Here is a 21,231-nt window from a genome sequence, read left to right as displayed (position 1 = left end):
CTGCTCCATGTCTGCAGTGTTTTCAGCCCTGGGGAGGTGGGTGAGAAAAGGCAGTAAATCTGAGAAGCCTGGCAAAAAACATCCACACAAAGCAGGACTCCCTTGGCTCTGGAACCATCGGTGCTGAGGGCAGAAAGGCAAACAAAGGAATGTGAGCCTGGTTGCTAGATAGATCATTTATTAAAGTGAAATTCAGAATTTTATCTTTGTCAGACAGTACAGAGTTAAAGTCTCATACACAGTGGAAGCAGGACATTTCCTACACCTCAGAGAAATGAGTTCTACAGTTTTTGCTATAAGTTACTAAGTTGCTTTAACAATACACAGCTATATTATACAGTTAAAAATACAAGGTGTCCAAAACATTTGGCATAAGATCAGCACAACACATGGAGGCCAGAAACAGAAGAGGGAACACAGTTTTCTCTCCCAGTAAGCCTGCCAAAAGACTCCAAACCATTCTGCAAGTTACCTGCTACCCACCTCCCCTGCAGTAGCTGTGGAGCAGAGGTGTGGGTAGGACAGGAGTAAACCCAGCCCTGGTAAGGCTCAGGTAAGCCAGAGGCTCCTGGAGCCTGCTGATGTGCAGGATGGCCTGCAGAGCTGCTTGCAAGGGAAGTTCAGGTTTAAAGCAGGAACCTCCCCCTCTCCCCACACTTTGTTCAAGCATTTAGTTCATCCCAAACAGCTGTGTTCACAAGCAATTCAAAAACAGGAGACCAGGGATAGCTGTGAAAAGTGCAAGGAGTATCTTACATCCTAACAGTTCATTTGCACTTTGAAAGTGGAAAATGAGAACTCCCTAACTTGATAAGCTAGAAATGGTTAAAGGGCATCAGTGACATGAGGAGTGAGGCATCAATAACATTCCTTCACCTTTGGGACTCTTCTGTCCTTACTCTGGGCAGCACAAGGACTCCTTTTGGAAGGGAGGCCACCTTGTATTACCCACGTTTCTAAAGTGTAGACACAAAGTGACTCTAGTGCTCCAGGAAGTCCAGCGATCTGCAAACTTAAACAAAGAGTCCCTCAGCAGACCCCTCCTCTCCCCTCCAACTGCGGGTCCTGCTGAAGATCTCCCATTGGTATTTACATTTGGCTCAACCAAAAGATGTAAAGTGCACAGCTCGCCCTCCTCCCCCTCTCATAAAACATCCATCACAAGAGCTGACACAGAACAAATCTCCCTCCACGCTGCTGCTGCTGTGGAAGTGTGTTTTGTTCAGTCTCCCTGTGGGCCATGTCCTGCTTCATCCTCCATGTGCCATCATGACCCACATGAAAACTCCCATTTACTGTAGATTATTTCAGCTCTTGTGTTCAAAGCCTCTCTGAACCCAGCTTGCACTTTAGACTCACTTGAAATGCCAGGCTTGACATGTTCTGGTCAATTCTTGCACCCTGGGGTATCTAGTGGTTTACCAGCCACATTTCTAAGGAAAACTGGGACACCAGAATACTGGAGAGAAGTGGTACAAAGCTCTGCTTTTCTCAGGCTGAGCATCTAAAGTGCCTGGCAAAAGAAACATTACTTTTTACTGCAATAGTTTACTTCAGTTTGATATACAACAATCTTTCAGATTATGAAATTTTGAAAACTGCATTCTGACAGAGCCTCCCTGGATGTGTTTGCACTTTTCAGCCATCAGGCTGCTACTGACTCGAGTCTTTGCATGCTTCCAACTCCCCTGAGTTGAGCTCAAGCCAATAACTACCAGCAATGATTTCTTCTTCTTCCCTTGAAGTGAGCAGAGGGTCAGCATACAGGATGAAATTAACCCCAGAAGAGATGTTTCTGCATTATTTGGATTGCATACTAATGGCTTTGGATCTATTCAGAACTCTAATTAAGTTAATGGAACTCTGCAATGAGAATTGAGCTAGGCTATGGAATTACATTAGGCTATATAATGGCTGGAGACCTTCAGAGACAATTCCTCTGCCCCAGGGTGAATGTCACCTATGCAGGCTTGTAAGAAATAAGCTTCCACTATTATAAACAGAAGATGACATCTGGTCATCCTCCATGCCCCCAAGGCTTGTGCTCCATGGTTCAAAGCTAGACAGAATTTAAGGCCCATCTGTGAAAAGCAAAATGCAAAAAAAATATCATACCAGCCAAAGCGATTTGGGTCTTACACCTTTCCAACAAGTCCCATCTAAAAGTGCTGAGAAAATGTCCCACCTCATGGCTTCACAAGTGTGAGGTTCAAACACATTTAATTTGACATTTAAAATAAAAAGTTGGAAAGTCCTTTTTTTTTTTTTTTTTTTTACTTGGCATGCAGCATAAGGAATCGAACACACAGCACGGTATCGTACACAACGACAATTGCATTGTTGCGTTTTCTGGTTATTAGACACTAAATGCTTTTCAAGAATCACAGGCACCCTGAACATGGATATTGCTACTGAATTGACGTGTGGTTTCAGTTCATAGCACGGGAGCCAGCAAGTGGCTGACCCTTCCAACAAGACCATCAGCTTTCTGTTGCTCAAGGTGTTTTGCTCTAGCTAAATTGAGAACAAGGTAATAAGGCATTTGCAAGGGGTTTATAAGGCCATGGGGTCTGACAGCCAAAGATTCTTCTGTTTCTTTGGTGTCTTGCCTCCAAGCTTTCCACCTTATAAACAACTGCTAATGGCTGGTAAACATCTCTTCATCATCACACTTCACTAAGAATTTTTTTTTTTTCAAAAAAGTATAATTGCTTTAGAAGTGAAACCAACAAGGATCACATTTAACATCAATTGACTATTTCAGGAAAAAAAAAGGAAAGAAAAGTTTCCTGGATACCACCTCGGCGCAAAAGCATTCCAGTGAATTCACCTGAACAGATGGAACCTGCCACCATATTTCCTTGAAAAGAATCATTTTGCTGCTGGCTACTAAAACACCCCAACAGATTTATTTACTCTTAAAAATAAAACAAAATAAAATACAACCACAAAAAAAAGTAAATCCCAAACAAACTACATTTTTACAGTTTTGGTCTAGAATCACAGAATCACAGAATCAATTAGGTTGGAAAAGACCTCTGAGATCATCGAGTCCAACCTATGACCAAACACCACCGTGTCCATTAGACCATGGCACCAAGTGCCAGTCTTTCCTTAAACACCTCCAGGGACAGTGACTCCACCACCTCCCTGGGCAGCCCATTCCGATATTTAATCACCCTTTCTGGGAAGAAATTCCTCCAAATGTCCAACCTCAACTTTCCTGGTGCAGCTTGAGGCAATTTCCCCTTGTCCTGTCCCAGGTTGCCTGGGAGAAGAGGCCAACCCCCACCTGGCTCCACCCTCCTGTCAGGGAGTTGCAGAGAATGAGAAGGTGCCCCCTGAACCTCCTCTTTTCCAGGCTGAGCAACCCCAGCTCCCTCAGCTATTCCTCAAAGGATCTGTGCTCCAGATCCTTCAGCAGCTTTGCTTCCCTTCTCTGGATCTGTTCCAGCACCTCAATGTCCTTCCTGAATTGAGGGGACCAGAACTGAACACAGCACTCGAGGTGTGGCCTCACCAGTGCCCACTGGAGGGGAAGAATCACTATGAGGCATAACCCTCTCAACTCAGAAACTCATTTTCCCTTGGTAACATCCTCTGATTACATGAGCCCTTTGAAGGTTAGCATGCAGTCAGAGAATGTACCCTTCTAACCATCTGTCCTGAATGAGAGAAGCCAGAGCGTGTTGACTGACGTGGGAACTACTCCACCCTTTCAATAAGGAAAGGACCAGCACAAATAGGAAATTTTTAAACATTCATGAAATACTGACACAAGACATTCTCTCCTCATTCCTTGAACCTCTCTCTTGTATGATGTTCTAAAAATCCATACAGAATTGAACAAGGAAATGCTGAAATAATCACACTCCCAAGATGTCACAAATGGGACATGTTCCATAACAGATTATTTCTGCCTATGACACAGGACTTAAGACATGTTGAAGTTTGTTGAACATGTTTTTGGAGTATTAGCAAACAATTCAGAGTGATGTGAGCTTGCTTTAAACTGTGACTTCAATTTTAAAGAGACCCTGGGAGAGCTTTAACAAGAGCTTCACTAAGTGAACCCTTCATGCCTTACAAAACACAATGCAGTACTAAGCTGGGACCATGACCAGTGTGTTTAGCTCTTAAACAAAGCTTCATCCAGTTTTGAAATAATAAAACCTGCCATTTACAAAATGCTAGCTGAAGTTTTCTACTGTTCATTTCGTTGCTTAAGGCTTGTTAAGAATATCCTCTCCATGTGGAGTCTTGGCATCTTGTACCAGAATGGAGACACTGGTCAGGACAGCAAGGAAACAGAGCGGTGCTTTAAATCATGAGATCCCCTGAAGAGAATTTGAGGTCACTGGAGAACAAGCAGTCACAACCAACACTTTTAAAAGCTCCTTTTGCCAAAATAATCACTGTATTATCTGTAAGGACACCTCGGCTTTAAATAAAATCAGGGTGATCTCCTCCTACAGTGCCCTGTCAGGGAGCACCAGTGCCACCCTCACACACACAGCTCTCATGAAAGCACATGTAATGTTCATGGAAGGCAAATGCTTTGATGCTTCTTGCCCATTGCAAAGGGAGATGAAATGTATAATGAAATGCTCCAGTCAGATCACTGCCCTGGTTATGGTGCCTCACCCATAAATCTGCTTTATACTAAACAGAGCCCCTGAATGCACACAGCAATTTTGTGACACCTGCTAAAGCTTCAGTACAAAATGCACATCATTTGTGACCAATACTGACCTGACACAGAAATTAAGAGACTGATGTCTCAAACCATTGTTTCACCTACCATCACTGAAATATGCATAAATCAATTAAATAAGCACTTCTACCAACATGATCAGACACAGCAAATTGGTTGTGTTTGCCTTAATACCACATTCAGAGAAATGCAGAAATTTTTAAATGCTTACACAAAATTTAATTAGTGAGTTCTTGAAAGAAATTAGAAAAGAGACCGCAGAGAGTTGGTTGGCATCTGTGTCGGATGGGGTCGGGAGGAAAAAAATGGCAAAAAAACCCCATCAATTTCAGACTGGTCAAGTAGCATTCACTGGAGTAGATCTGGTGAGCTGGAGCATTTGTAGAAGTTTGGGACTTGAAGCAAGACTCAAGGCAAGACAGAGCATGTGTAGGTGAGCAGCAAGCTTCAGACAAACTTCTGACCCATGCACCTTGATAAAGAATTTTATCTCTGTTGCTCTTCCAGTCCTGTACCAAGACAAACTGCATGGTGGTTTGTGATGCAGCCTGAATTCAGTGAAAAAAATTCCATCTGGCATTTGAACTGCACTGAGATGTAGATTTCCAGAAATGGTTTAAAACAGCAAGTTGACAAACTCCACAGTTCTACAGATTTATTTGGTTTCCCCATTATCCTCATTTCTTTATTCCAATATGACTTTGAAATGAGGGGAAGAAGTCTTCGGAAACATGCTGGGCACATGTTTTCAAATACTCCTCATAAGAATGTCTATATTTTTTTCTGTCATCCAGACACTGCATTTAAAAAAAATTTACAATTTACTTTAACAGTTTTTATAAACCTAAAATGCACAATACCACATGTTCCTTCAAGGTCTCTCTTATTCCAAGCCTTGTTAATCTTCAGTCGAGTTGTTTGCTGCCTTCTGATTTCTGGTCCAGCCTGCTCTTGTTGTTCTTCACCATGTAGATGAAATATGCAAGTGTCTCCTTCTCATTCACTGGAATATTCCTGAAATGACGACTGACAGTCTAGAAGAACAACAGGTAAAGAGACAGAAATGCTGAAATTAAAATCTAGAAATAATCAGAACAGGGTTTCTCTTCACTTTCCAAAAACAATTTTATGGCCACTGAGCACATTATCCTTTGAGTGAAACATGCACCAATTCCAACTGTCAGTCCTCATTTACCTCCCTCTCTCTTTACAGCTGGAATGTGTGTATGAACATAGCATAGCCTTGCTATGTCAGCAGGATTTGCAGCCAACCTACAAGAGGAATTTGGAAGCCAGAATGTCCTCCTGCCAAAGCAGCACAGCTTCTCCTCAGCAACATTTTGTGCTGAGATTATTTGGCGAGCGAGTTTTCCCTGCACCTCCGGGTTTTGAAGGAGAGTGTCAGAAACACTGCAGCACTTTGCTGTGTGAACCAGGTGTAGCAAAGTTTTATTCAAAATTATTTCCTCTGGATTCTTAAGTTTTCACTGAAAGCAATATCAGGGAATTTGCAATGGGAGGGTTAGGGTTTAGTTAGGGCTACCTCTCTCTGACAGTAGCATAAGCCCTGAAACATTAGCTGCTTTTTCCTCAGAAAGTGAATGTAGAAAAAATGCTGGAGCTGGACAAGATCTGCTTCTCACATAGAAGAAACTCTTTTTGTGGTACCCATCACAGCTCTAGAACAGGATTCTGATGCAGGTTGAGCAATAAATCACTCCAAGGAGATTTATGGAAGCTTGAGTTTCCCTTACAGTGGGATAGCATGAGGAGTGTAAGAGCCTCAGGCAGCAGTGATTCAAGCATGGGAGCTGGATGAGCATCCAGCGCAGAGTCAAAGCTGCTCAGGCTTCACAGGAAATCCAGGAACTATGTGACAGCTTTAAGTTAGGCTCCCTTTTTTTTCCACCTGCACAGTAATTGATCTTTACTTTCCTCTTGGGTACATTCATGGTAAATTCCTTAAGCAGGCGGTCCTTCATGGCAGGAGGCAGCTGACAGACATGAATTGGTTAGTTAAAATATGACAAACCAGGACTGCTAATGAGGAACAACCCCACCCTACTTTGTTCAACTTACTCTTACATGCCCTACACTGCACATTCTCTATATTCTATAAGTTCACTCCCTGGTTGACTTTGAAAGAGAGAAAGACAGTGTCTTGCTCACTTTTTTGGTCTGTCAGGTTTTTGTTCTTTAAAGCAAAAGTAAAAGCAAACCAGACAACTGTCTGAGTTGTGAAAGCCACAGCTTACAAAATCAACCTCAGTACTAATCAGTAACTACTACAGTTTTTTCAAGTTTAGAGAAGATTTTTCCCACAGCAAGGCTTCAGATCAAGTCAAGAAAGAGAGCAGAGCAGAAGTACAGCAAGCACAACTTGCCCAAATACCAGAGAGATACAGAGAGTTCTTTCTGAACAAATAGTCCATATGGTGAGAAAGCAGCAGAGGCCCTTAAGAAAAAAGCTTTTTGTAACACAGAATCATGAGGACAAGGGAGGGAAATAAAGAATCTGAATCCATGGACAGTGATGCTGCCTTTAATAATAAGTAATTCCAACGAGTTCAAGTGCCTGTGAGGAAAGAAAAACTAACAGGAGCACTTAGGGAGACGATTAGTGGGTTAAGTCTGAGTTTCAGCTGAGCAGCCATCCCCAGATAACACCCAAAAACTGGGTCCTGTTTCTGTTCCCTAAAGGGCACCAACTGGGACTATGAAAAAGGTGGGAAAGGAAGCAGAGACAAGCAAGTTACTAAAACAGGCTTTCAACAGCCAGTGTCCGTGCCTTCCAAGCCTGTCCCAGGTGAAAGCAAGCAGGCAGCTTTCTGCTGGCATCACTCCCTGAAACCTTTCAGTGGGCACTTGGTCCATACCAGTGAGTCACACAGGTGTGAGTGCCCACAAAATGTGCCCTTGAACAGAGGAGATAAAAAGTTTTCTTGTAACAGAGATAACACCACTGCTGTCCTCACTTACTTCTGCAAGCTGAGCCTTGTTGAGTCCAGGCCTAGTCTGCAACTTATAATGTCTCTTGTAGCGTCGCAGGGTGTTCACTTGGAGCTGGAACAAGTCAACCTGGAAGTGATGAAGAGAAGAGGGCATGAGCACTACCTTTAGTTTCTATGAGTAGTTATTTTATCTAAAAATATCTAAAAATAACGACTTCCTCCTCAACAGGACTTCTCCTTGCTTGCATTCAGAACCACACTGGCTTGTCTTACTGACAAACCTAAGTATATTTTGTATTTGTTAATGCTAAAGGACCAAAATAGCCTCAGGGAAATAGAAATTTTTGTTCTGGTTCACATGCTGTCAACAGAATTGCTGGCCAATTTCTGCTCTCAATTACACCTCTGCAACCTCCAAGCAAAGGGGAACCTTTTGCTCCCACAAGGTTTAAAAAGCTCACACATGAAATAACAATTTAGCAGGCACTGAACAAATGGCTTGTGACATAAAACAGAGTACAGAGATGAAATGAAATTCAAATACTTAAATAGGAAGTGCACAGTTTAGAAACAAAGGGGGTGGTGGCAAGGTTACAGCAGGGAAGATGAAGATCATGTGGGAAATGCCAAGTTTCAAAGACAAAAGGAATCTCTGCTGAAAACTGAGAGGGAAATGACATTAAAAGTGACACGGTGCAGAGTTCCCTGTTCAGCTGGGTGACGTGAATCCATCAGGTTTCAGCCACCAAATACTCTGTGTGCTCTACAGCACCAACATTTTTAGATGCCAACTGGGTCTTCAGCAATCACCCTGGCAACTACTGCAAAGCTTGAACAGGAAAGTTTTGATGGAGAAGCTTGCAGAAAGGAAACATGAACAGTGATAACAAAAGGTCAGGTTATCTTAAAAAAAAACCCCATACCAAAAATTTGCTACTCTTTCAACACCTCCACACAGGAGGTGTGTGCACCAGCTTTGCACCAAGACACAGCTTTGCTGGCAAAATGAATCTTGGTGGCTTCTTTTTTTTTTTTTTTTTCTTTCAGAAATAAACAGCTTTTTACCAATAGGGTTGGCATTTCCAGCAGAGGGCTCTGCTGTGGCCATGCTCTGCTTCTCTGAACATCACCTCTGCACAACTTTTGCCATGTCAACTGTACCAGAAACATCACTGAAGCAAGTGCAGCACGCAGAGGCACAGAGAAAGGATTATTCTAGAGTTCTCTATCACAGAAAACTTCCCCCAGGCCTATCTCCTGAAAATAAAAATGTGTCACAAACTATTTAAAGGTAGTTTTAAATAGTGCTAAAAAATACCACATATGCAAATATCTGGAGCAGCTCAATATCCATGGGTATCAAATACCCAATCAAAGAGAGTGACCTATTGAATTCTGTAGTCTATTTGCAAAATGATGCATACTAATTAACAAGGAATTATGTTGGGGCATCAGACACCACCAAAAATAACTTATTTTTAGCCTTAAAAAATAGTATCAAATATAATTTTAACTGTACATACATGAAGCTGTGAAGTTACCTTATCACACCTCTTTTTATAGAAAACTTTACATGGGCAAAGAACTCATAGGGGAATGAAGAAAATCAGGACACCAAACGTTAGAAAAAACTCCTCCTGGAAAGTGAAAGTAACTCCACAGCAGCTTCAATGGCCTTGCAATTTAAAATATAAATATTTTCTGATACATGAGGACATCCAAGTGAAACTTCAACATGCTAAGAACTGGTAAAGCAGCCCACAAACCTCTGGAACATCCGTGTCATGCTCAGGAGAGTCACCTCCATCATCGCTCGTCTTCCTCTTCCTTTTGTTCCGAACACTTTGAATGAAGTTCTTGTGAAAATCACAAATATACAGATGCCTCACCTGAGAACCAGAAGTGGTGAAAAAGCAATCAAAACAGATACTGTGAAACAGCATCCAACGGCAGCCACTTTGACACCAGTGTCAGGTGCATCCCGCAAGACTGGCGTGACCGACTGACATCAAGGAATTTCTAATCTTAAATCCCAGCCCTGATATCACACTCTTTATTCAGAGATAATTTACCTTACAAAGACTAAAAGCAAAGAAAACAAAGAACTCAAGCTTCAGCTGAATTGAATCTCTGCAGATAATACATTTCTTTTTTATGGCTGCAATCATCTGTCAGGAAAAAAAATGGGAGCTTGTCTGTAGGAAGTGCATTTATTTCAGGACTTACTAGCAGGTATCTACCAAAAAATGTATTATTCCATTCTTGTGAACTTTCTGGCTTGAATAGTACAGAGGATTATTAAGGCAAGTGTTTCAAAACCTTGACAAATAAAACTTGGGCTGATCACCTCAATTAAAACTACCAGACCAAATGCAGAACAGCCTCCTTCCTACTGCTTGTTCAGCAATGGAACCTCCCATTTAACAAATATAATCTCACTAGAGTTAGCAAAACAAAGGACTTCAAATGATCAAAATTATTTGGTCTCTATAAGGCAAAATATCTTCAGATAACACAGGCACCCTACATCCAAAATCACTCCATGCAGCCTGCTTTACACTTTCCCTTTGTTCTGACTGCATTAGTCTGATTTCCCCTTTTTGTTTCTAAAGCCTGGCATCTGTCAACAAAGACTCATTTCTAAAATGCAAGAAATTACTACGCCACTAGACAGATCTGCTGAGAACTACAACTGGGAGAAATGCTCTATTTTTTAAGAATACGTTTCAAACTGAGTCACTTTTCCCGTGACACGATGCATTTCAGCTGTGCAGAAGGGACCCAACCAACTGGGGAAGCTGCCAAACAGACTGACTCAAAAACTTCACCTTTTTTTTTTTTTTTTGCTTTTGCTTTGTTTTCAGTGGTTTTGATCTTTACAGATCAGGCGAAAAAAAAAAAAAGCATGCAGAGCTGAATTCCGTTAACGAAGTCACTTCTGAGAAATTCCTTCTGTGATCTGCTCTTCTCTGCCTATTTCTCTGCTGGGCAAAAAACCCGTTTCTATCTCGAGCTGACAGCTGTCAATGTCATTAGGCAGCAAAGCGGGCTGTTCTGTGTGCGAATAAGCCCTGCTGAAGAGGCAGCACATCTCACCGCCGGCTCGGTCTTTAACCTGCTTCGCCACAACACCGATTCTTACCAATTAAAGAAGTAACGTCAGTGCCGCCTGACTGAAGCAGCGACCACAGCGCTGTTTTCACCTGACAGCACCAGCCTTTCCAACCCGAGACCGCAATGGGAACAGCACTCCTGCCTCCCAAGCACTGACAGCTCGCTCCTTTGCTTCCCTGCACACCACCCGCCTCCCAAACACGGCGTTTAGTGCTTTAGCTACGTTATGCTTCAGCAGGCGGGCAATGCCACAGCGAAAAGCCGGCTCTGCACCCGCGGAACAGCCGGGTCCACCCAGGCACGTCCTTCCCCTTCCCGAGCGCTGTAACGCCGAGGATGGGCAAACGCGGTCCGGAGGCGCCGCGTGTGCCGCACACAGCCCCGCAGCCCGCAGCCCCAGCCCGCAGGGCCAAGGCGAACCGCCCCGGCCGCCCGGGAGCTCAACTCGCCGGGCGGATCCGCATCTCCCCGGAGGCACCGCAGTGCGGTGGCGCCTGGAGCCGGCCGGGCCGCCCCTCCGGGGGGCTCGGCAGCGCCCGGCAGCCCCGGCCGAGGCCGCACTCACACTTTTGTCGATGTCCAGCTTCAGCTTCTTCTGCGAGATGCTCTTCTGGATCCTCTTGCTGAAGGACGCGTTGCCGGCGGGGCGCACGCAGCGGTCCCCGTCGTCGATGAGGCAGCAGCTCTGGCCGTAAAAGGGGGCGGCGGGCGGCCCATCCCGGCTGTCCTCCTCGGTGCTGAACCCATTCATCGCCCACCTGCCCGCCCCTCACCCCGCGCGGGGAGCCGACAACCGGGGGACCAACCGGGGGACGAGCCGCCGTCACTACCGCGCCCTCGGGGGGACCCCGCCGCCTCCGCGGGGGCCCCCCACTACGGCAGGGGAGGGGACCCCCCCGCCGCCGCCGCCGCCGCCACTTAGCGCTGCCCGCGGGGTCGGGCCGGGCCGGGCCCCCCAAGCGCCGCCGCCCGCGGGGAGCCGGGACCGCGCAGCGCTCGCACACACAAAACCGCCTCCCCGGCCGCGGAAGTCCCGCCCCCGGCCCGCAGAAGCGCCTCTGATTGGGCCGCGCGGATGGAGGGGCGGGGCGCCCCGCGCCGCTCCGCGCGCCGATTGGCCAGCGGAGCTGTCCGTCCGCCGCCGCCGCCCGGCCCCCGCAGCCGGAAGGTCGCCGTGAGGGGCGCGCGGAGGGAGCGGCGGCTCGGCCCCCGCGGCCGCCCGGACCCTGAGGGGAGCCGGCCGCTCCCTGCGCTGCCCAGCGGCTGCCGGGCTGGTACCGCCCGCAGGAGGCGTTCCAGCCCCGCCGGCCTTCGGGCTTCCCTTGCTGCCGAGACGCGCACGGGACGCCCGCTTGCAGCCGCGGGACCGCGGGTTCCTGCAGCCGCCCGCAGCTGCACCTGCACCGCTCCTGTGACAGACCTGAACCCGCAACAGGCCTGGAGCTGCGGCTCCCACCCCGCCCTCGTACAAAACTCGGGTTGGCACAGCCACAAATGCGTGTTCTTGGGTCAGCACCTAGGCTGGAGTTCCTGGTAATTTTTTATGGTATAAGAAATACAAGACTTTTTTTTTTTTTTTTTTTTCTTTTTCCTTCCCCTGATCAACAAGGCAGGGATAGTGAAAAGATGGGACCTGGAGAAGTGTTTCTCAAAGCAATGTGACTTTAAACTTCGCATTTTTCATCTTCAGGGAAAAAAAAAACAAACCAAAAAGAACCCCGAAAAAATGACAAAAGACCCCACCCCAACCTCCAAATGTCCCCAAAAATAAAAAAGCGGAGAAAAAAGGAGGCGACAAAGTGGGGGCGGGGTGGGGGGGCAGTGAAAGAATTACATTCTTGATGATTTGCGAAGAAAAGATGTAACTTCTGGAAATGCTTTCACTTCTGTAATACCAGACAGCGAATGCTATTGTCAGAGGTTCCTGAGCAGCTCTAAAAGGAAAAGGATTTCATCTTTCTGAAGAAAGGACTTTCTGCTCAGACAGAAGAAAGGTTCTATAGACTAAAATGACTTCAAAGCCTGAAATCCTGCACATGGAACAATGTGCGTGAGCTGTGCTGAATCACACAAAATACCTTCGCAAGAGACTCCTTAAAGCCCTTGGTCATCAGCTCAGGCTCTCCACGCAGTAACACTGCCAACCAGCTCTGCATGCTCTGCACAAGACAACTGAGAAAAGCCAAAATCTGTATTTTCCAAGCACTCCTTACAATACCAAACAAGCCTCCGAATAGATCTGGAGGGCAGAGACTTCATGCTCCTCAACAGTCCCGCCTCTTGTCTGGGCTTTTACTGCGGGTGCCCTCGGCAATTAGTAATTTCTGTTTGTGCATGTGACCAGCGGAGAACCACAGTGCACCCTCCTGGGGACACGCTCCCTCGGAGCCGGCCGTTCTCACGGGAAGCTGGTGGAAACAAATGACTTTACCCAGAGAGCAAACAAGCAGTTAGCAAAGAGCAAAGAGATTAAAACAGTAAAACACTACGGCTTTATAAAAGCCCCAGACCAAGCTGATTGGAATCTTCCTGCCTGAAGTAATATCCTCCTGGCAAAGCCATACAGATATTCCCTTGTTTTGGGGAAAGGGAAAACACCAAGAGGCTGACAGAGATCTCAGAGCTGCTGATAACAAGCTTTCTGGCTTTATCTTAACATTACCAATAAAAATCAAATGGCTGGCTGAGGAAATCTTGCAGAAGGATTATCTTGACGCTCAGGAAGCCAAACCCACAGACTGCAGGGATAGATGATAATAACAGCAAGCACGGAGAAAAAGGGGAACAAGCAGAACTTCTTCCTGTCCCCTTGAGGAGGAGATTGTGCAGGTGCTCCCTGACTATATTTTGGGAAGAAATAGGCACTATAAGTGTCAGAACAGGCTGGTACTGACCATCAGATTGTATTTCATCTTGGGCTGCAACCTCTCATCCCTGCAGATAAAAATGTTTTAAGTCCTTTTGCACTGCTCACTAGGAGGAAAAAACCCAGCTTTTGTCACTGTCTGTTTGCTAATTCGATGCTAATTACCTGCTGCTCAGGCAAACACTATGACACCTTTTTTTCAGTCTTACAAAATAAAAAAAAATGCATGGAGGTGTTTTTATAATTGCAGTTTATTTCAGCATATTTATCCTCATGGGAACCTCCAGATTTCACAGTCTGCTAGTCTGGAACAAGCTTTCTGCAAAATAAACTGCCTCATCGAGACCTTCTTTATTAGGTATCTATCACTAACCTGATCCAATAATTCTTTGTGGGAGCTGCAATGAAGTGAGAAACAATGTTTCATAAACCCATCAGTACCCAGGCAGCTTTAGTACCTCTGAAGCAGTAATAGCCTGGCCATCCCAGTCAGTCTCTAATCAAATTAGGGGAGCCTGTGCAGGTCTGTAAATCTCACCCGCAGCACCACTACCCTCTAAAGAGAAGTCAGTGGTGTAACTGTCATCTGGAACTTAGTATTTTAATGGAGCAATTCAGGGGGCTCAGGACAGAAATACTTCTCTCCCAATGGTCTGTGCTGCTTGAGATGTCCTGGGCAGAAGGTTTGTTAAAACTTTTCATCATCAGAAATCAGATAATTTCCTTCTGCAGTACCTTGGGGAGGCCAATGAAAACACTGCTCTGGCACCTTCCCCCAGACGCCCACTCTCAGCACTTTTCTAGGGTTGCACATATTGAACCTGCTAAAATGCTTAAACTGTCACAGCTTCTGGCACATACTTACCCTGGGCAATGTTCCTGGCCAAGAATCACAGCACAGTCTTCCCTGGGGATCATGCCTTGCTCGTCCCCCCAGGAAGGCTCTTTTCCCACACACAGATTTTCACACATTTCATTGTTTGTCTCCCATCCATTCCCCCCCCCAATGTTTTTCACCAAATGGAGCTGAATAAAAAGGAGTATTGAGAAGGCCACTGAAGAAATGAAGTGGTGACAGTAGGAAGCACCGAGGGTCCTAGTGGGAACATGAGCAATGCTGATACACTTCTCTTGTCTTGGGCTGAGCCTGCTCTCCCCACGTGGAGATCAGAACACAAACAAGGCCATGAGCTGTTAAAGCCCACCCCTGCAAACCAAGGGGTGGGGATGGATCTCCCAGCAGTCACTCCCAAGGCCAACAGACAGAGAAAGAAGAGTCACAGCTGGGTTTTCTCCATTCCTCTGGGCACCCCAGTGTGCCCTGCCAAGGCCAGTCCACCCCAGGGGTGTCCTACCTGGGCACAAGTCGTCCACTACAGCCTTGGTTCCTTCAGGATTGCGCCACTGGGCATGGAGTGACAGGAAACCTGTGCTGTGGAAACACCACACCAGGGCAGCTGAGTTTATTCTCACAAGTAGAAGAGAAATCAATCACTGGAGCAAAACAGGCGGGGACAGTCACGTCTGCGTACACAGTTTTCAGAAAACACATTAAAAATTTATTTTAAATATATTATAAAAGGAAGTCCATTCAACTTTAAAAACACTAGGCATTCTATCAATGATTCCCAGTTTATGAAAGCTACTACATTAAAGTGCTACAAGTCCTTTACCACCCCCAGATATTAGGCTGTTGCTCCTAATACGCACAAAATAAATACACACTGATTCAAGAGGCACCATCCAGTTTTACAGAGAAATGCATGCAGTACAAGGTACAGACAAACTTAGACCTAATCACCGAGATCCTAGAGAATGCATTTTGAAACCAATTCCCTTCTCCACCCTAGAGGCTAAAGCTATTTGTTGCTGTTATTGTAAGGGCTAAGGTTTCAGGCTGTTAGCTTGATCAGTTTTTATCTTGTTTTGTGGTTGAAGTTCACATTTGTTTGCTCACTACCAGGGATTAAGACTTTTCTCCATGAGTTGAACTAGTATATTTAAAACCACATTGATCCAATGGCTTTATATAAAACTCCCAAATCACTCACAACTGCTGGAATAATTTAAGTCTTTCGGGTCATACAGAAGCATCAAGAAAGCTCAAATGCAGTCAATTAAGGAGTGTACTCAGCTAGCAGAGGCAGAGTCAAAAACAGACACAGGCTTTTCATTAGGGTTTCCATGATCTATCATTGCCTAGTTCCATACAGATCCTCCAAACTAAAGCATGGCACTACAAAGTAGAAATCAGAGCAGGAGGTGAGCTTATTTTGGTTACACTTCAAATTTATAATGTAAATAAATCAATCTGACTGGTTAATGAGGAATATGAAATGAATTGATGAGTCTGTGTTGAATGCTGATGGCAATTTCAGATCTCATTTCCCATTCTCCACCCACCGCATCTCTATCCACTTGAACCAGGTGAGGATTTCCAGCTTGTTTTAAAATCTGGACTCAACACTCATTAGGTCAGAAAATTAAGCACTTAAAGGTGAATCCTAACCCTAACCCACAAACTCACACTAAGTCCCTGTCTGTATCCTGAACGACAATTCAGAATAAAATCTTCTCCCTTGAAGAACCTGGCAGTTCCATGATTGCCCAATCTGACTATTAGGAGACGTCTCCCCTGGGTGATGTGAGCCAGCAGAGCTGCTGTCACAGCCCTGCAGCAGCCCCAGAGCACTGTGCTCCTGCAATGCTGCTGGTGCCTGTTTGACTCTCAGGTCACTGATCTCAGTGCAGCAGGGAGAAGGAAAGTCTGCTGACTGGAACACTCCAGTAGTAAAGGAAAGCAAAGCCCCGTGCACAGACTGCTGTAAAACCAACCACGAGGAAAGTTAAGCTGAGAAATTGCTTTCTTGCTACTTCTGTATTTGAGATTTTAATACACTCTTGAAAAAGTTTCCCATTGATGGAAAGCATCAACTTCTTCTGAAAGACACTTCTGCTACAGATTTTATCTGCTTTTGGGATTATTTGTGATTTGCATACTTAGAAAATAAAATGCAGGATCCTGCATGAGCCTTCACCATGAGGTGAAACATCCAGCAGCTAACCAAGACATCTTCCAGTACAGCTTCAGCTGTTACAGCACACCCAGAGGAAGCTGCCAACCTTTCCAAGTCTTCCTATTAGGAGTGACAAACCTCCCCAGAGTCATTAACCATATCGATTTAACAGAGGGAACCCGGGAGCTTCTGAATTACTGTCGTTCACACAAATTTTGCACTGAAGACATTAAAAAAAAAAAAAAAAGCCACACACAAACCCTGCAGGAGTCAAGCTTTCTCTTACATCCTTATCCCCCAACCCCTTCCCCTCTCCTCTCTTGTCCAGCAAGGCACTAGGAAATGGTTCAAGTTTAAGCATTTGCTGTACATTTACATTTAAAAAGGCACATCTTTATTTTAATCGATGCTGTATTCCCCTTTCAGGAAGGCTCACACTTTCTTCTACTGTGGTTTGAAAAAGAGAATTAATTTCCTAGGTATGAGAAAAGACACCTTGCACACATGAGAGCCCCAAACCTATTTACTGTCTGTAGGCCTTAGAGATTAGCACCAGTATAGATCAACAACAGCTTCAAGAGCAAATCAAAGTATTTTTATGCAACATAACACACACCCTGTTGTCTGGGATTCTGATACTTAAAAGCAGCAAAACTTATGCAGCCACGAAGAGAGGGGTGTTTCAATACCTTTGGGGGGGGAAACATGAAAACATGTATTTGGCATTAGATAATCACCAGTATTTAATCTCCAGTCTTGACTTGCATGCAGATGTGAAGATTTGATTATGTACTCATGCTTTAGTGATTTTGCTTACAAATAACCAAAAGTAATTGGAATCATTAACCAGATTGCCCTGCAAAGGCTCAGTTAAAGATGCAGATGATAAAATACAGCTTATATTTCTCAATCAGTGGATGGTTGGCTAATATTAAGTCTTTGCATTAGTCAACAAAGCCTCTAGGGTACTGAAAAGTGTAACTGATGCAAATAATTAATAGCTCAAAGCCCAATGAGCTAGTCAGAAGTGTACAGAATTTGTGAGGCTTTTGCAACCCTCAGATCCCAAACCTTCAGAAAAGAGATCAACCACACTGAGATGGATCTGGTACAACCACTGACACGAAATCTCTGGTTTCTGTGTACTGGTGGTGGGTTGTCAAACAGGAATTGCCTCAATTATTGCCTAATCTGTTGGTGCAAGCTGCTAAGAGCTGACCTTTCTCTCCAAATTAAGATTACCAAGTGGTAAAAGACCTGTTCATTGCTGCAGCTCTCTCTGAAGGAAGAATCCAGTAAGCCAAGCGAGGGCTCCCTTCACAAGGTGAGCCCAAGTACAAAGCAAGCCATGCAGTTTAGAAACAGAAGCTAATCCTCTCATTAGAAAACTAAGACACACAAAGTTGCAACCTGCAAGCAGAACAACCTACAGTCCATTTATAGAATATGCTGATTGTGTCCCAGTTATAAAAAACTAGCACTGTTCATGGACAAACAGCTTCTTGTTCCACAGGCATTAAAACATTCATAAAGACATCTAGTCAGGCCATCTAGTGGCTCCACAGTCAGCACTACTCTGCTAATGAGAGCATGAATAACTTAGGGAAAGCAGCAGTCAAACACAAAGTGCTGGAAGGTGACTCTGGCTCCCACAGAAATGCAAAGGGATCCTAATGACAGACATACTGTAGTAACTGAGAACATAAGATGTCAACTCTGCTTGAAGCTGGTCTCACTTCCATCTAATACTGCTGCAGAACTGTCATAAGGGAAGTCTAGGGCTGTTTTTTCTTTCTTCATTCCCAAAATCTTAGACATCAAAATTTGGAAAGCCCGGTCCCAGCTGCAAATGCAGTGGCCATGTTTCCTGTTCTCCATGGCTGCATGGACCAGCTAAGGTCAGATGTGGCCTCAGCTGTGTGGATGAGAGAGGTGGAAACGATTCTGAGCCTCCTACACAAAACTGGAGAGTTTGGGGGCAGACAGCTGTGTTCTTGTTTGCTCCCAGCTGCCAGGCACAGCACCACATGGCCTCCAACACATCTGAAACATGGGACACAACCCTACAATTGGCAACAAAAGGGCTTTTTGCATCTGGAGCTCTGCAGAGAGAGTTACCCTGCTTGTTTTGGGACACTAGGGTAGCAATTCCTTGCCTTCACATGAAAGACACCCCAGAACAGAGCTTCCCTGCCCCTCTGAGGAGGGGCAATGCTCATCAAGCATCCCACAGGGGTCCCATCCCCATCACCCCAGAGCTGGGTGCCTGCTACCTACTCTTGCAACACCCCTGCATGGGCAGCTAGACAAACCAAGGAGCTGGGCAATTCCTGGCAAAGGAATCCTGTTTATTAATTTACACAGCATCTGTTCACTGCATCATCATTCACAGCTTTTACCAGAGAATGTCACCCCTCCCTTCAGTACAAGACTAAGTCAGGGGAACCAGTAAACCTGTTTTTGCAACAGCTTCATTTGAAACCAGATTTTTTAAAAATACTTGCTTCAGATAGATTTGAACCAATGATCCTCCATTCATTCTTTAGTGTCAGTACATTCCAGCTCCCAGGATGAGACAATCCTGGTTCACTGTCTGGCAGATCCCACAGCCAAACCAGAAGGGGTAACACCTTGCACTGCTCACTCGCTGCACAAAAGAGAGGGTACCAGGAAAATGGGTCAATCAGTCCCACATCTCTGCTAAAGCAAATAGATTTCCAGTCACAGTAAACTGTACAGTGCTGTGGGTGCTGGGAAATGAGGAGAGATTAATAGCACATTTCCACAAGGCTAGAACACCACTGACCACAGGACTCAAGAAACTACAGACTGATGAACAAATGGATAAAGACCAATGGCTAATCTCAGCCCTGACTTTATTATCCTGAATTAATCTGCTCACACCAACTGTAAATTAACTTAGCCTTCAAACCTCTAAAGGAAGAATGGAAATTGTCTTCACGCAGTAGATTTAACTCAGAAATCCGAGAGATGTCTATGCTAAAAGGGTTATAAGAGGCAAATTTGGAACCTGATATCCAAAGGCTTTTAGCATAAAGTCTTTATCTGTAAGAACTGTGATTATTAAAAAACCCTCTGCTAATCTTTCACCTTGAAGATTCAACAGTGAGTGACAAACTGACTGCAAAGTGAATGGACCAGAAACCCAGATTCCTCATGGCTAATAACAACAGCCATATTCCCAACACTTGGCTGCACTTCCACTAGAGCTCATTCCTTCATCAGAGCTATGATTTGGAAAGTAATAATACTCAACCTGTTTCAAATATATTTGGTTCAGGGCAAAGAAATACACATTTCATTTTACAATAATGGGCTTTTTTTTTTCTTCTTTTTTTTTTGATTGGAGGCTTAAATCTTGTCTTCAATATTTTACTTATATGGAGTTTGGAAGATCAAGCACCTATTTGGGAATGCTTCAGTGGGTGGTATAGCAGCTACAGAAAGTTCTGCAGGGTCCTGGATAACAAAATCATTTAACACTAGACCCCAGTGGGAAATAAAACAAAAAAAGGTAAAAAAAGAAAAGCGCCATTTGAAACACATTCAGACTCCTCTAAAAACAGAGTTTCTGTTCAGTCTCAGCACAGAAGTGGCTCTGGCAAAGCCTTTAAAATTCCACCATCCCCAGAAGAGAAGGATGCAGCATCTTCACAATAAAGACTGGCCTGCTAGTTAACCTTCTCCTGAGATTCTCCCTTTTACCTTCATTAAGTGTTTAAAAAAAAGTATTAAAAATTTTTTTTGTAACCCTCCCCAGTAAAAACTATAATTGTAAAATATATATATTTTTTCTCTCAGTCTTTTAAAGATCAAGATTTCTGTTAAATTTTTCCAAGATGGTTGAGTTTGTGTGTTCAAATATCCACTGCTGTGTTGGAGATGAAGGATTGCAGCTATTCATAAAGATCTTTCGATCACTCTCACTGCAGTCCATACAGCTGCTGCTGACTGGGTGGTAGAGGGTCTTGTCCTGCAGGAGAGAAATTTGATGTGAGGTTGCTTAAGTGGAGAAGAAAAGTAGTTTTAAAACCAACAGAAAGAAGTCTTAAAAACCTAGGCAAGCTATTATGTCACTTGGGTGTATCTGAAGTTGTTCCACACTTAACTGGTTGACAAGTATCTGGGTTCATTCCCACCCCTTCCAAGAGAATGCAGCTCAATCCTCACACCTGCACTGGGACTCTCTAAAGCTTCCCAGGGGCTCTTGCTGGAATCCTGCTGCATCCCTCTCAGGCACTCTGCCAGCAGATTGCAAGGACTAGGACAGGCACTTAGACAAGAATTTACTTACCTGTGGCCTACAATAGCATTGCTTAGTAGGAGGATGAATAAATCCTTATCTACTTTTGGCAGGACATTGCAGCTCAGAACAAACCACTCTCAGAACACCTCTCTGCAAACAGAAGGGTGTTGCATCACCTCACGTCAGCTGTGGGGACACTGCACAGTGTCCTCTGCTCAGGAGCCCTGGGGTCCTCACCTTTCTAACCAGTGAAACAGGGGAGTCACCTCTTTTTAATCAATGGTACAATGACATCAGGCTGT

General features: G+C 44.7%; 2 protein-coding genes across 2 annotated transcripts in view; both read right to left on the bottom strand.

The window, feature by feature from the left end:
- Window positions 1-161: 161 nt before the first annotated feature.
- SAP30L (SAP30 like) lies at window positions 162-11,762 on the bottom strand. Its single transcript, XM_053956201.1, has 4 exons — window positions 11,345-11,762; window positions 9,432-9,554; window positions 7,694-7,792; window positions 162-5,748 (listed from the first exon to the last, which is right to left on the bottom strand). Exons 1-4 carry the CDS (start codon window positions 11,528-11,530, stop codon window positions 5,620-5,622), a joined length of 537 nt encoding a protein of 178 aa, XP_053812176.1. The 5' UTR covers window positions 11,531-11,762; the 3' UTR covers window positions 162-5,619.
- Window positions 11,763-15,077: 3,315 nt separating this feature from the next.
- GALNT10 (polypeptide N-acetylgalactosaminyltransferase 10) overlaps window positions 15,078-21,231 on the bottom strand; it is an 81,202-nt gene continuing 75,048 nt past the window's right edge. Inside the window, exon 12 of the mRNA XM_053956202.1 lies at window positions 15,078-20,656. Within this exon, the coding sequence (XP_053812177.1) occupies window positions 20,489-20,656 (168 nt within the window). The 3' untranslated portion in view covers window positions 15,078-20,488. The remainder of the gene's footprint in view (window positions 20,657-21,231) is intronic.

The sequence above is a fragment of the Vidua chalybeata genome, chromosome 15 (genome assembly GCF_026979565.1).
Source record: "Vidua chalybeata isolate OUT-0048 chromosome 15, bVidCha1 merged haplotype, whole genome shotgun sequence".
NCBI lineage: Eukaryota > Metazoa > Chordata > Aves > Passeriformes > Viduidae > Vidua > Vidua chalybeata.
The sequence above is the reverse complement of the archived record's forward strand: the minus strand, read 5'-3'. Positions and strand labels throughout refer to the sequence as shown.